This window comes from Eretmochelys imbricata, chromosome 1, assembly GCF_965152235.1.
Source record: "Eretmochelys imbricata isolate rEreImb1 chromosome 1, rEreImb1.hap1, whole genome shotgun sequence".
Lineage (NCBI taxonomy): Eukaryota > Metazoa > Chordata > Testudines > Cheloniidae > Eretmochelys > Eretmochelys imbricata.
The window spans coordinates 8,721,908-8,736,223 of record NC_135572.1 but is presented as its reverse complement, the minus strand read 5'-3'; the positions used below and the strand labels follow the sequence as shown (position 1 = coordinate 8,736,223).

At 43.7% G+C, this 14,316-nt stretch overlaps 1 protein-coding gene across 2 annotated transcripts in view; it reads right to left on the bottom strand.

Moving 5' to 3' along the window:
- Positions 1-405: 405 nt before the first annotated feature.
- The window catches only part of NUP98 (nucleoporin 98 and 96 precursor), a 59,595-nt gene continuing 45,684 nt past the window's right edge, over positions 406-14,316 (bottom strand). For both annotated transcript variants that reach the window (XM_077824752.1, XM_077824827.1), the window contains exons 27-33: positions 14,087-14,230; positions 11,905-12,047; positions 10,786-11,007; positions 8,024-8,265; positions 4,506-4,660; positions 3,792-3,903; positions 406-2,134 (exon numbers count right to left, since the gene is read on the bottom strand). In XM_077824752.1, coding sequence (XP_077680878.1) covers positions 1,917-2,134; positions 3,792-3,903; positions 4,506-4,660; positions 8,024-8,265; positions 10,786-11,007; positions 11,905-12,047; positions 14,087-14,230 — 1,236 coding nt within the window. In that variant the 3' untranslated portion in view covers positions 406-1,916. The remainder of the gene's footprint in view (positions 2,135-3,791; positions 3,904-4,505; positions 4,661-8,023; positions 8,266-10,785; positions 11,008-11,904; positions 12,048-14,086; positions 14,231-14,316) is intronic.

Genomic DNA, 14,316 nt, shown 5'->3' with positions numbered 1-14,316 from the left:
TACAGAGGAAAATGAGAGACAGTTAGTTTATTACAGAGAAGTTAGAAATCAGAATAGTCAGGAGGGTGCTAAACTAATAACAAAAGAGGAAAGATATAAGGACTGGGCACAAAATTGAGATGTTGAGAACAAAATTAAACAAGGAACCTAAGGACATGAGAAGAAATTTTTTAATTACCTACACACCAGTACTTTGTAAATGCTCTGAATCACACCAGAAAGGAGGTCAGTTTGGCTCCATCAGTCTGCCTTTAGGATTGCTACCACTAAATACTTCCTATGAACCCATCGGAGTTGGGAACTTTCCTCACAGGACTCGTAGGGAAAGTCACATGTGTTTAACTAGAGGCACTGGAAACGGCCTGGAAATCAATCCATTTTTAAAAAACAAAGAAAACTTTGGAATGCTATAAACATTTTATTTATTTTTTTAGAAAGTATTTTCAGAAAAACAGACAGGAAAATAATCTAGATCATTTATTTATAATTTTAATAAAAACCTTTACATAATCCACATGCATAAAGACCCTTGATGAGCCAATCTGTAGAAGCACCTAACAGGTTAAACCTCATTGTCTGCCAGCATTATCAATGAATGGCTGGCTGTGGGCAGACAGCAGTATTACAGAGTAGACCAATAGACAAGCTTTATTTTTCCCAAAAATAATCAGTTTCTAAACACAGTAAAAGTGAAGACTGTACAAACTATAGTAAATTGGATGTTACCAGCTGTTCACTTGCAGGATGTTCTTATGCTTGATGACAGTTCTGTTCAATGATGTAATCCAGCTACACAGCACACACAAACAAAACAGCATGTTCTGGGCTAAAAACCTTTTGTCACATGGACTGATTTGAGCAGCTGCTTCCTTTAGTGCAAAACAGGGTCTCCCACCATGCCTGGTGCAATGTGTGAGAGTGCAGTAAATGCTGCAAACCTGTATCTACACAGGGAGCCACCTCACACGCAGCTGCTTTTAAAAAAAACTTGAGCCAATTTAAAATGCCAAAGCCTTCGATAACCAGGCTATCTGCTTTTCAGGAGAGCCAACCTCCTTGATGGAGCTCTAATTCTAGCACAGAGTTTGCTCTCAATTAGAAGCACCTGGCCTGGAATCATGAACCCCAGCATTTCAAGACAAGGTTCCTTTGTTTTATTGAAGGCTTGCAATAAACTACACACAGAAACTCACATTGGGCCCATTTCCTTCAGAGGCCAGAACAGACCATAAGGCACATGCACTCCTGTGTCAGCTCCCTCTGGCCTGACTCAGAGAAGCTTCCTTTCTTGCCTTTTAAAACAAGGGGGTTTACACATTTACAGGTTTCCATCCTCCCAACTAAAACAGAGGGAGACCACCACTCTCTATACCCTGGCTTTACAGAAGTTACAATCCTCTACTCTCCCCCACCCACAGAACAAACCCATTAAACAAAGCTCAGTTTAAAAAGCCATCCAGTTGGTTCAGACACCAACAGTTCATCTGCTTAACTGGTACAGCACCACTAGATGGAGTCTGTCCACTCCAAATCATTGTCCTGAAGCGTGCTTCACTGTCCTCTGTGCTGTAGCTAAGGAGATTAGTAAATATCTGCCAAGAGACCAAATGTAGAAACTATCACTTCTCCTCCACAGGTACGATCTGGCTTGCAGACAGGCACTGCAAGAAGTGCTTTATTAGCTCTAAAAAAGCTGTCACGTCGTTGAGGATCCCCACAAAGAGGTCCAAGTCTTACTCTGCTCCCCCAGGTTACACAAATTCCTCATTAGCCCACACGTGGAGCCACTTTGCACCTCTACGGAAAAGCTCTATGTGGGCTAGAGACTGCTGCCAAGGGGAGGTTTACCCCTAAAACAAGGGTAAAGGTTAACAAAATGATAAAAAAAAAAGTCCGTCTGTAGAAGCAACTAGGCCTCACTGAGTCACCACAGTCAGTTCTCGTAGATACGACTGTGTGAGACTGCGCAGCTCCTCCAAGGCATAGTCCTCCGGCATGGGAAGCCGGCCAATGTGGGGAGCAAGCAGACGAAGGGGGACACGCTGCACGTCAGGCGTGGTGTCAGAGGCAGGTTCAGGAGAATGCTGTAGGCTCAGGACCACCCGCAGCAGGTTAGCAACACGTTTGGCCATATCTGCAAGTGAGCAGAAAATCAGTGAGTATTTAGCCACCTTCCACACAGAATCCTGTAGATTGAAGGCAGCAGAGATCTAACAAGGTATTTGAAAACCTCCTCTCCACCAGGAGTGAATGTAAACAGCAGTGCACAGGCCAAATCTGGAGTCAGGCAGCTTCTGTATCCAATCAAATACCTCCTTTAGCCTTCCACTCCTCTGATCACTGATCTCTTCAATACTGCCTGCTCCCACCAGTGTACCTAGGCTTTGTCTTCACTGACACAAAAGTGTTCGGGGGGGGGTGGGGGGGTGTTCATCTTTTTACAGCAAGGTAACTATTGCTGGATAATTACCTCGCTGTAAAATCTGGAGTAGAGAAACAAGGCACTTGTAGCGTTTACCCGTAAGGTAGCCAGGTAAGGTCAGCCCTATACCCCAGGCTGTAGGGGACCTCTACTACTTGGTCTCATGGTAAAAATAAAGTGCTCTGCCTGCTTTATGATTTTACAGTGGGAGACCTAAAATGTATTAGTTATCCCAGAGTAAATACCCTTCTTCAGTGAAGAAGCAGCCTTAATCTATTCTTGGATGCTCAGGGCACTTCTGGAGAGCTTTGGACAGAGTGGTGGCATTCAACTTAAGTGACTCTACAATCAGAATATTTTAGGAATCACGTACTGGTGCACCTAGGTCCCTCTTATTCTCTCTCTGTGGCCCATAATAGTCTGTTCTCCTGGGGGCTGTACAATCATTTCAGTTGTTGAGTTTAGTGTGCAGGTGCTGGGTGGGGCTGGTGGCCAGAGAAGGTCAGACTAGATCTGGTTGTCCCCTTCTGGCCTTAAATTCTGTGACTAATTCTTACGTCTCTAGGTGGCTGCTTGAACTAGACTGCAAGCGAGTAGACTCCAAAGCTGGAGAAACCTACCACGGACAGCTAGTTGCTAATGGCCCTAGTTAAATGGGTGCAAAGACAAATCACCAAAGGAAGCAGGACAGAAGTGGCAAGTAGCATGCAGGGTCCTGCAGCGCCTTTGTGGCTATGACTAAAGACACAGAAGGTAGTCAGTCATTTACTGCAATATGGCAGCTGAGTGGTTATATTCACAGTGTTACTGAGAATCAATTCATTTTGTACAAGTATTAGTAGCTTCATATGCAGGTTGTTTTTGAGTCTGTGTCTAGAACCCTAGAGGGACTTAATACTGACAGGCCATTGGGACAGCACATCTATCAAATTAATCACAGACGAACAGTAAACTAAAAGAGTAAATAAAATGCCAGATACATGTAAAGCAGCCACGACAGCAACATTTATCACCTGCACCAGCCAAGGCTGCGTGCCCTACAGCAGGAAATGCAAGCCAAAGCAAAGTACAGCCATAAATGCTTGCATTATGGTGTGATGGCCCATATTAGTCAAGTTAGGTTGTAAGTAGAGACGCAAATACCATTTAAAAAGTTAACTGTTTAAACAATTAACCATTTAAGGGGCTGGGGCCGCTCCTGCTTGGGCACCACCCTCCGACTGGCGCAGGGGTTAACGGTTAAGGCAGTTAACCATAAGACTATGCTTACCAGTTAATCTTTTGCATCTCTAGTTGTAAGATCCCTGCCTTGAGAAGCATGGCTATCTCCCTGTGTGCACTGCCTATGACACTATACAAACAGCCTTACCAGACTGAGCCAATCGGTCCTTGGCATTGTGGCACTGTATCTGTTCTATCCTGTTGCATAGCGATGTCACTTTGGTATGTAACCTCTCCAACTCATATGCAGAACAATCCAGCTGAAAGCAAACCCAAGAGTCAGTCAGTCAATTACACAGTAGAATGGCTTCAATTAACAAGAACAATTTGTGGGCTCTTTGAGGCCTCCTGTACCAGGCTACCATGCCAATACGAGTTAGATCAAATATCTTAGCAGAAAATTTGAAGTCTGAAGATCTTGACTGTTGCAATCCAAGCCAAAGAACCCATCAACACCAAATACTTTTAGTTTCGCAGCATGTTTGTAAGGAGCAGATGAAAACTAACTTCTGTTGTCTAGCTTGCAAAAAACAGAGGTAGGAAAAAGTAAAGCAGCAGCAGCACCGAGATGTGTGGGTGCCTCCTTGGTAAACACATGGTTTTGTCATTACCCTTTCTCCCTTTCCCTCCCCTCACCTGATTCGGTCATGTTGAATTAAGACTTCTTCAGGGCAGACACCACTTATTCTGTGAAACTCCTAGTATATTTCTAAGTGTCCAAATATATGCAAGAGACAACTGACACACCCATGTCTGTGAGGGAGCATCTAAGGGTTTACTAAACAGTGAACATACAGCTATTTTAAAAATAATAAAACTGTTCATACGAACACTGAAAGAACTACAATTTCTACACAGTTACCTGCTGAATCCTGTCGAGCATCTCTATGACCCGGATGTAGTCCAAATAAACCAGCCCCGCCATGTCCCAGTCCTGGATGAGTGTACTTCGCTCTGGAGGGGACAAATCTTCTAGGAATCCTTTTAGGTAGTTGTAGTTTTCATTAATAATAGCATCTGAAGAAGACAACTGGATAAGAAACCTCTTGCTCCGAACTGGTACCCATCAGTATAGCTGATGGATACAGGCAGATTGAGGGCTGATAAGTGTCTATCACGGCTAACAGCTAAATAACATTAGAAAGTCAATGGGGGAGTAGCTTAAGGACTAGTAATGGCAAATTCAATCTTATGCCTTGTTTCCAGGTTCAAATCTGGCCAGGAACAGTAATGAACAGAAATTTTTACTGAATTTGTGGCCTATGAGAAAAAAAACCTGTTACTACCTCTTCTATAGCTGTTGTTCTTTGAGATGTGTTGCACAGGTCCATTCCACTTCAGGTGTATGTATGCCTAGTGCATCAGAGCCAGAGATGTTTCTCCCTTGAGAGTACTGCTTGGTGGGGCTCATGTGCCTTTAGCACACTTAGAGGGGAAGGTAGATGGGTCATGGAATGGACATCTTGAAGAACGGTTAAAGAAGTTAGTTACAGTTTTTTCTTCAAGTGATTGAAGATGTTCATTCCATTTCAGGTGATAAACTGCTGAGACTTGAAGAGGGTTTCAGTGCCTACCTGAAAAATTGAAATACTCACCCAAATTTCGCATCATTCCTGGACTGCTGGGATATAGCACAATGTCTAGTAAAAGTATACGATGACCATGTTGCAGCATTACAAATGTCGTATAGATACCAGAGCCAAAAAAGCACAGGGAGCCGCTTGGGCTCTTGTGGAGTGAGCTACCACCCTTCCTGGTGGGGATACTTTGGCACTGTCATAGCACAGACATATGCAAGATAAAATCCACAATTAAATCAGTTGCGAAGAAACTGGGAAGCCTTTAATTATGCCCACAACTGAAATAAACAGCTGTGTAGACCTTCTAATAGACCTACTTCTGTCCAAGTAAAACACCAATGCCCTTCTGATATCCAAAGTATGAAGCCTTTCTTCACTCTTACGAGAATGCGGCTTAGGAAAAAAGGATAGTAAGTATATGGCTTCATTAAAGTGAAATTGGGGTGGCGGGGTGGGGGACACCTTAGCAAGGAACTTGGGACGAGGATGTAAATACACTTTTGTCCTTATAAAAAAAGGACACATGGAGGGTCAGCAACCAGGACACAGAAATCCCTCATCCTCCCCATGGAGAAAATGCCAACTAAGAATGCAACATTCATAAACAGATGTAAGAAAGAAGTGGTGGCCACCGACTCAAAAGGTAGTCCCACAAGCACAGCTAGTACCAAATTCAAGACCCATGGACAGATGGGATCCTTTATGTGGGGGGTACAGACTCTCCACACCATTTAAGAATCTGACGGTCATTGGGTTAGAAATCTCTGATCTGCCCTCTATTGGTGGGTGGAATGTGGGGATAGCTGCCAGGTGAACTCTAAGGGAACACAGAGGCCTTAATGCTTCAGGTGAAGCAAATCCAGGATATGCTGGATAGCCAGGATCAGCAAAATACCCATCTGCCAAGACTAACTGGAGAAATCCTTCCACTTCATCAGGTAAGCATATCTGATGAACAGTTTCCTGATGTTTAGAAGACTGTTTTCTATGTCCACAAAACATTCAGACTCTTGAGTTAACCACAGGGTATCCATGCTGCAAAATGAAGGGTGCATGAGTTGGGATATTATGCCAGGTTTCTGAGGTAGTGGCACTGGACTCCTGACAGACATTTAGCAGACTGGAAAACTAATGCTGACAAGGCCAGGCTGGTACCATAAGAATTATGCAAGCTTGGTCCTGTTGGAGTTTGCACAGTATTTTGAGGAGCAGAGGAATAGGAGAGGCAAACAGCAGCTTACCTTTCCATGAGACGTTACATACTAGGTTTACCCCCGGACTGGACAGGACAAGAAAGTTGCAATGCTCTGAGGACTTGATCATCCATACTACTGCAAACTGCTGCTCCTACCTGGAAATAACATGGGACCCTTCTGCTGGTAGCAAGTGTGCCGGAGCCTGGGGAGGGACTAGTACCAGTAGGCCTACCTTCTGCATGACTGGGGAATCCCCTACCAGGAGCATAAGCAAGTCTCTTTCTGCCACATTACCCTGAGATCTTGGTCTGACAGTTGCTGCCCTGAGAATGTTGGCACCGCAGTAAAAGTCCACATCAATGGCCTGGAAACCAGTGCTGGAGTCAACAACTTTTCCAGGGGTGAGGCAGATGCCAGTACCAGGGAGAGTCACATACCCCAGTGCTCTGCTGGTAAGTGACAGGAGATCAAGATCCCTGGTGCCAAGATCTGATTGACCCAACTTAGAGGAACAGTGCTACCCAGATTTCAATCTTCTCGGGGGGGGGGGGGCAATATCCAGAGAGGCACTCCTAGCTGAGATGGAAATACAGTATTTTGCACCCAGAGAGGGAAGGCTCAGAAGGTGGACATAAGCCAGCTTCCAATAAGCATGTGGCGCGGTCTCATCTCCCCATCCTTTTCTGTACACAGCTTGAAGTCTATACAGGTCTGGCAGCAGTCTCAAACACTGCCATCACCCAGACATCTCAGGCACCTGAAGTGAGGTTCACCCACTTGCACAGACTTCTTGCAACCCACACAAGACTTAAAACCTGGGAAACGAGGCACGCCTCAGTACCGAGTGTCAACACCTGGACTAAGAGGTACTCGATGCCAGAAAACCAAGACAAGAAAGAAAACCTAGACTATGTATAAGAACAAAGTATCTCTAAACCAGAAAACACATTAGTTAACTGTACAGAAATACACAGAAAACCACTGTAGGGGAAAGCGTGGCTAAACAAATCGACATGGTCCAGCTACCGACCACAGGCAGTAAGAAGAAACCAAAGGCAGATCTGGGGAAGCTCTCCCCTTTGCACCTTAAGTCAGCTCAAGAGTGCTGGAGACCCATTTGTCGCTCCGATGGGTACCACAAATTAGAAACATCTCTGGCTCTGCTGCACTGGGCATGCACACACCTGAAGTGGAATGCACATGTGCAATCACTCGAAAAAGTGAATTTGTTGTACCAGCTCAATTCCTAGAAAAAGGAGCGTCCAGAGGGACCAGGAGCCCAATGGGAATGGGGACCACTATCTTCACCCTAGAAGTGATCCCTGGAAGTCAAGGCTGGGGCACATTAGGCTAAGTATGCATCACCCCATGCTCTGTTTTATATGGAAGACTTCCATATCAGGGTATCAAGCAATAAATTTACTAATAGACCCACTTAATGCCACTGACAGCCACTGCCCAGGCATACTGCTGCTAGTTATAAGCCCCTTTACAAGGAATGAGCTGTCCCAGACCCTCATCTTGCAGAGCATTCAATGACATTGGTCAGCACCTTTCAGTGTTCAGAAGCCCACATGACAAAGCTAGGAGACAAATAATCTCACCTGAGGCTAAGTGCCTGATGACCAGTTTGTGACACTGGTTCCAGTGTCCAGCTTTGAACAAGTAGAGGGCCTCTTTATGCTTATCTCCCTCCATTCTTGCCCGAACTGCCTTAGCTTCATGAATCCATTCTGGTGGAATGCAGAGCTTTTGTATCAGGAAAGTCTCCTTTGTCCAGGATTCTGGCGTTTCCGACAGCACGCAGTGGCGGTTTAAGAATTCACGCACTGCTTTCTCACGTGTGCTAATGGGAACAGACAGCAACTAGCTATTCAAACAGGTCATCATTTCATGTTTCACCCTCAAAAATCAGAGCTCTAGGAATGGGCATATTTTGTGAGCAGTCACTTGTAATATCTGGTTAGCATTAAAAGGTCTATAGCAGTGATGCAAGGAATGACTCCCAAATTCATAAGAAGCAATCCATGTTAGCCATAATTTTCCCTTGCATATCAGTTCTTAGCACTGAAGCCTTTTGAGGAGAATGATCCTATTCTGTGGTCTAAACAAAGTCAAGAAGTGGTAAGCGAGTGGGGCAGAGTTATCTGGAGTAGAGTTCTGGCAGAAAGCAGCTATTCTAAAAGGCATTTTTTTAGATCCGGGTCCCCAAACTGTGGGGCACCCCTAGGGAGGTGCAGAGGGAACACCACTCAGCCCCAGCCCCTGGGGCTCCAGCAGTGGCCCTAGCCTCAGCCCCCTTACCGCTGTCCATGCGCCCCTCTCCCGGAGCCGCAGCCCCACTCCGGCCCCCCGGGGTGTTGGGGGGCAAGGGAACACGGACAGGGACAAGGGGAGGCATGATGTAAAAAAGTTTGGGTGCCACTGTTTTAGACAGATTAATCTATTTATGGTTAGTATGACACACAAGTTAGTTAGATGCTGCCAGACAGTTTTGAGAGTTCAGTATTCCTAACAGCTACAAGCAAAAGTGATAAAGGATCAAGGTGACACCATAAGTGTGTGACCCTAAGAAATGCCAACAAGCCTAGATTCCAGCATAAAAAAAAGTGAGAGATGAGACCCCATTGAAGAGTGTCAAGCTGTGGCTCTACAACAGTGATACTCAGACTGTGGCTCAGGAGCCGCAAGTGGCTCTTTACTGCATCTCCTGTGGCTCTTTGCAGCACGATATTAAAACGCTATGTGATTTAATTATTAACCAATCAGGATCTTTTTACTATGTTATTAACCAACTGTGAAATATTTGGTCAGTCATTTTGCTCTGAGAATATATGTACAAATATAAAATATAGTCAATGAAACAAGGAATTTACACGACTGTGGCTCTTTTGGGTAATGCTGATCTCTAATTTGGCTCCTGAACCACTGAGGTCTGACTGCTATCCAGTATCACTGCTCTGCAGTATTAAGAGTAGTTATGTAACTGTCACAGAAGTTAGACAATTTGGACACAGGGTAAACTAATGAGTAAGTATTTTGTCACTTTGACTCCACCTACATTTTAGGACTCAAATATTAGAGGATTCAGGCTCTTGAAGTGCAAATTATCATCTTCTTTTTAAGTGGTCAGTATGAAAAGAATAAACTTGAAAGAGCACCCTCAAAATATTATCATTTTTAAAACTTGTGTTCAATTTTATTTTACTTTTAAAGTGCCTTCTCTTGCTGATGTTCGTAGGGTTTTTCCCCACCACAGTCAAAACTAACTATACACTAATAAAGTGAAAACAATTCTTGGCTAACTTATGAATTACAGTAATGTTAGATGTTACACAACTTACTCAGACCTGAAAAGCTAAGGTCAAAAACTTGTCTTTCGCCAACAGAAGTTGGTCCAATAAAAAGATATTACCACCTTGTCCTCTTTCTAGCAAGATACACATTTCAGACATATGATTTTCAAAATGACTATGTCCCTTTAAACACCCCATTCAATTCTATTCTGTACAACTCTGTTCTGAAATCACTAGTCCTGGTAACCTGCCAAAATTTAATCCAATTCTTTTCACTCCTTAAACGAGGAAAATATTGGTATTACCTACTTTGCTCATGAACAAAAACTACACCCCTAAAAAATGTCTTTTTAATGACAACATCTGTGTATTCTTAACTTCTTATCCTTTCAGATAAGTCAGAGATCTAAGAGTATTAGCATTCTACAAAGCAGTGGTGTAGTTAATTTTTATAGTCCATGCCCATCAGAAGACCTGGTTTCAACCCATACAGGAGCAATCACTATTTAGCTCCAACAATGTTCTCAGCACTATATAAAATAAAGTAATCCCTGCTGTAAAGAACTTACACTCTAAAAGAAAGACAGGCTGCACTGGGAAAGCTAGGTGAGTGAGCCTAGCCTTGTATTTTGTTAACTTGGGGGCACCATAATTGTACTTGTATATGCATCACATGGAATTGTAAATGCCATGCTGCTAAGCACTTTCTAGCAGTGGGGGGAGGGAAAGCTCAGTGATTTGAGCAGTGGCCTGCTAAACCTAGAGTTGTGAGTTCAATCCTTGAGGGGGCCATTTAGGGATCTGGGTCCTGCTTTGAGCAGGGGTGGGACTAGATGACCTCCTGAGGTCCCTTCCATCCCTGGTAGTCTATGATTCTGTGACGTTCTAGACTAGGAAATTGTGGCCCTTTTTGCAATCCTCACATATTTTGAAAACTGATGCACTACGATCAATCATTCTGGAGTACCTCAAGAGAAGCCACTAGTGTCCATAGATAATTGCTCCCCCTGTCTACAACTGCAAATACTCCTTCCAAGGCACATAGCAAGAGAAGTCTGCCTTGTACTTACTGTGTATTGGATGTATGCAGCAGTACAAAAATGGCCCATTCCCAAAATCCTTCACTTTCAAGCTGGGCAGCATAGCTGGCATTCAGGACTCCCTGACACTGCTCTGATAGATGAGTGTAATTCAAGGCTCTAAGTACTTCCCACAGGTGCCAACTAAGACGGTAGTCCAAGGGGTCGGATGTTATACTTCTGGGGTCAAGCAGCTGATTGAGATCATAGCATCTGTAGGGAGATGGATTTAAAACATAAGTAACATGAAGCGGACAAGCAGTTCATTGGGCCCACATAATGAATCCAAGTAGTGGTGATACTTATTTCCTGACAATTCCTTTGTTTTCTTTACTGAATGTCTTTGGAAGCAAGTTAGTGTCCTATTTAAACACAAGCTCAATAGTTAATATTCCATCAAGCTTCTCTGAGCTTGCATCCAGAGCATCATGTTTCCTCTGAGGAATATGCACCTGCTGCGTTATTTTATCAGCAGCTTAAAAAGAGGCAACTGCACATCAGAAGATAAGAATACTTTACCCTCATTCAGAACACAAGCTGAAATTACAGGAGAACATGTATAGTTACAGACAAACTTCTATACTGGGTTGCTAGTTTCTGATCAAAAAAATGTCCTTTCCAAAACTGTCAAAGGCCACATAAAAGCGGTCTTACTAGAGTTAAGAGAGATGCTAAATTGATGCCTCATTTCTTTTCAGGACCAACTTCTCCCTCATACACAAATGGGCTGTACCACTCTTTCTGCAAATACCAGTAACTTAGCGGTTGTCCCATTTGGGGCACAAAGTCCTGGAAATTTGGGTCTGGGAAAATTTTGCTTGCTGCTTTTCCCCAAAAAGCTTTAGATGTTAGGATCTTAACTGGGTAAGGTGGGAGTACTGAACTACTGCTGTTTGCATTGCAGGAAGCAGGGAATTTGGTGCAAAGGAGAGTAGCCAAACCCCAGAGACCTGTAGGGAAGTCTTCACTCCCAGTGGTGTTTCCTCCAACATCTTGGATTTAGGAACAGATCGTATGAGAAGAGACATCTATGACTAATTCTATATTTGCAGAACAGCAAAAGGGAGGGACCAAATAAATGGCTCTTTAGGTGTTCAGATTCCCGTTTACCTGTCGCTGTAGAGCTTTAACAAGTGAAAGCAGACATCTCTCAGGGGTCTCTTTGCACTGTCATCTTCCTCAAGTACACAGCCAGAATCCTCTAGGTAGGAAGGCAGGGGACAGCAGGCATATTTCTCACACTCCGTGGTGTTCTGTAGAGTATTGTACCACAGACTACACTTAGTGACAGCAAACCAAATAGAACAGCACTGCTACATACACAGCACACATTCAGAACCTCACAACTCCTGTGAATTAGGAGACTGATATGCTTTCTGCTTCAACAAAGTACACCCACATGTGAGACTGCCAGTGTAGTGGTAATTAGCTTGCCTTTAGTAGCCACCTCTGGGAGCTATATTCTACCTATTTAAAATACTCTTGCAGCGTCACCTGGCTCTTTTAAATTGTAATGGAATGTTTTTTTCAGTTTGCGGTTTTAAAAAGCTAGGAAGTTTCACGCACAAGATACACCTTTTTAAAAGGCTGCAGAGTCAAGCACACCAAAGTTAGGAAGTGCCAGAATTAAGGCTGCACCGCAACCTTCATTTGGCCCCCTTGTGAAGATGCATTAGGATACAGAAATTACATGATCACGTTCTCTCTCTCACAGGACTACTGCCTCAGTCAGTAAACAAGCTGGATAATACTCACTGAGTAGTAGTCCATATTTTGTTTTATCTTCATCGTTCAATGTGTTGCTCAAGGCCTTATTAGCTGAACGCTACTGAAACCCATTCTCTGAATAGAGAGGATTTCCTCAAGGATTTTTCTATGGCACTTATTACAGCATCCAAGTGCTTCACAAACATTGATGAATTTATCTTCACAACATCCCTTTGAGGGGAGGTATATTATCCCCACTTTATAGATGAGGAAACAAGGCAGGTGCATTCTTAAACTGAGGAACACACATCGTGGCTACCTGTGAAAAGTCTGGTTTAAGTGGCTTGCTCAGCATCAAATATGAACCCTGTGGCAGAGGAAGGGACAGAAGACAGTTCTCCATGGCAGTATTTGGCTGTCTAAATCACAACGAAACCCCCATGGTTACTTACCTGCACAGGAAGCGTTTGAGGTGCGCTGCGCACATACATTCCACTCTAGATGCAGGCACACCCCATGCACAAAAGTCAGAGACTTTTGCCAGCAGCATCACGAGGTGGTACATGCAACCCAGTTTTCTCATACTCAGAGCTGAGGGCATAAAAGGGGCACGGCTGCCGCCTCCCTCACCAACCCTTTGCACTGTTAAATACCCAAAGTAGCAGTGAAGGTGGGAGTGTCGTGTATGTGCGCATCTTAAAGAACGGTTACTGTACAAGTAAATTTTTTCTGAGTGATTGTGCATATAGACATTCCACTGTAAGCGACTCACCATCTGTACCCTTGCAGGTGATCAGATTTGGGATTATTTGAAGAGACTGACTTGCCAAAACTGTCATCAGCTGGAAACCTTTACTGATGGCAGAGTGTCTAGAAAAGTATGTACTGATGACCACATGGCAGCTTTGTAAATATCCATCAATATGTTACTTAGGAAGGCTGACACAGTGGAATGAGCTCTAGTGGAATGGGATGTTATTCTCACAGAAAGAGAAACCTTTTTTAAATTGCAGCAGATCTTAATACAGTCAGAAATCCAGTGAGATCTATGCTGAGCTATAGCCAGTTGCCCTTTAATCCCCTCTGCAAAGGCCATAAAGTTTAGGAGACAGACAATCTAAAGGGGTTTGTACAATTCAGGTAAAGGGACTTATAATGGAAAGGGTTGGGCTGACTCCAAACATTGCTATAAGCACTGCATATAATTAAGTACAAATATTCAAACTGCAACAAGAGGTTTGTCATGGGTTTGCAAGGCTTGCACCAACTGTTCAGATGGCAATTTGTGAAGTTCGATTTAGATATTTGTTCAAAACAGCAGCCTTTGTGTAAAAAGTGTTGAAATAGGACTTTCAGTTTTCTTGGAATTAGTTGTAACTGCTAATCCATTTCTGTTCAAGATAGGATTGAAACACCAAAGTTTGCCGATTAATCCTGAATCAAGCCTCATGAGAAACGGAAGCTGTCCTTTAAACAATAAGCCACGTTCTTAAGAGCACACAGAACACTTACTTTGCTGCAGTGCCTGGACAGGAACGCAAGGAAGAGACGTGTTTCCCTTTTTTAAAGGCCTGTAATGACATACCTGGAATGCTGCCTCGTACATGTTGAGTGCCTTTGAAATAGAAGCCGTTGGTGGAAGCAGATACCAGAGGTGGATAGCAATAGCACGCTTCCAGTCCAGCTGTGAGCACACATTAATGCTTTTTCTTTCAGACAACTGCCACACCTGAACAACAGATTGCAAGGTTTAAAGCAGGTCTGCAGTGAAGGTTACACTGAGAATGAGCAATACCTAGTTTTGTAGCCTTTGAC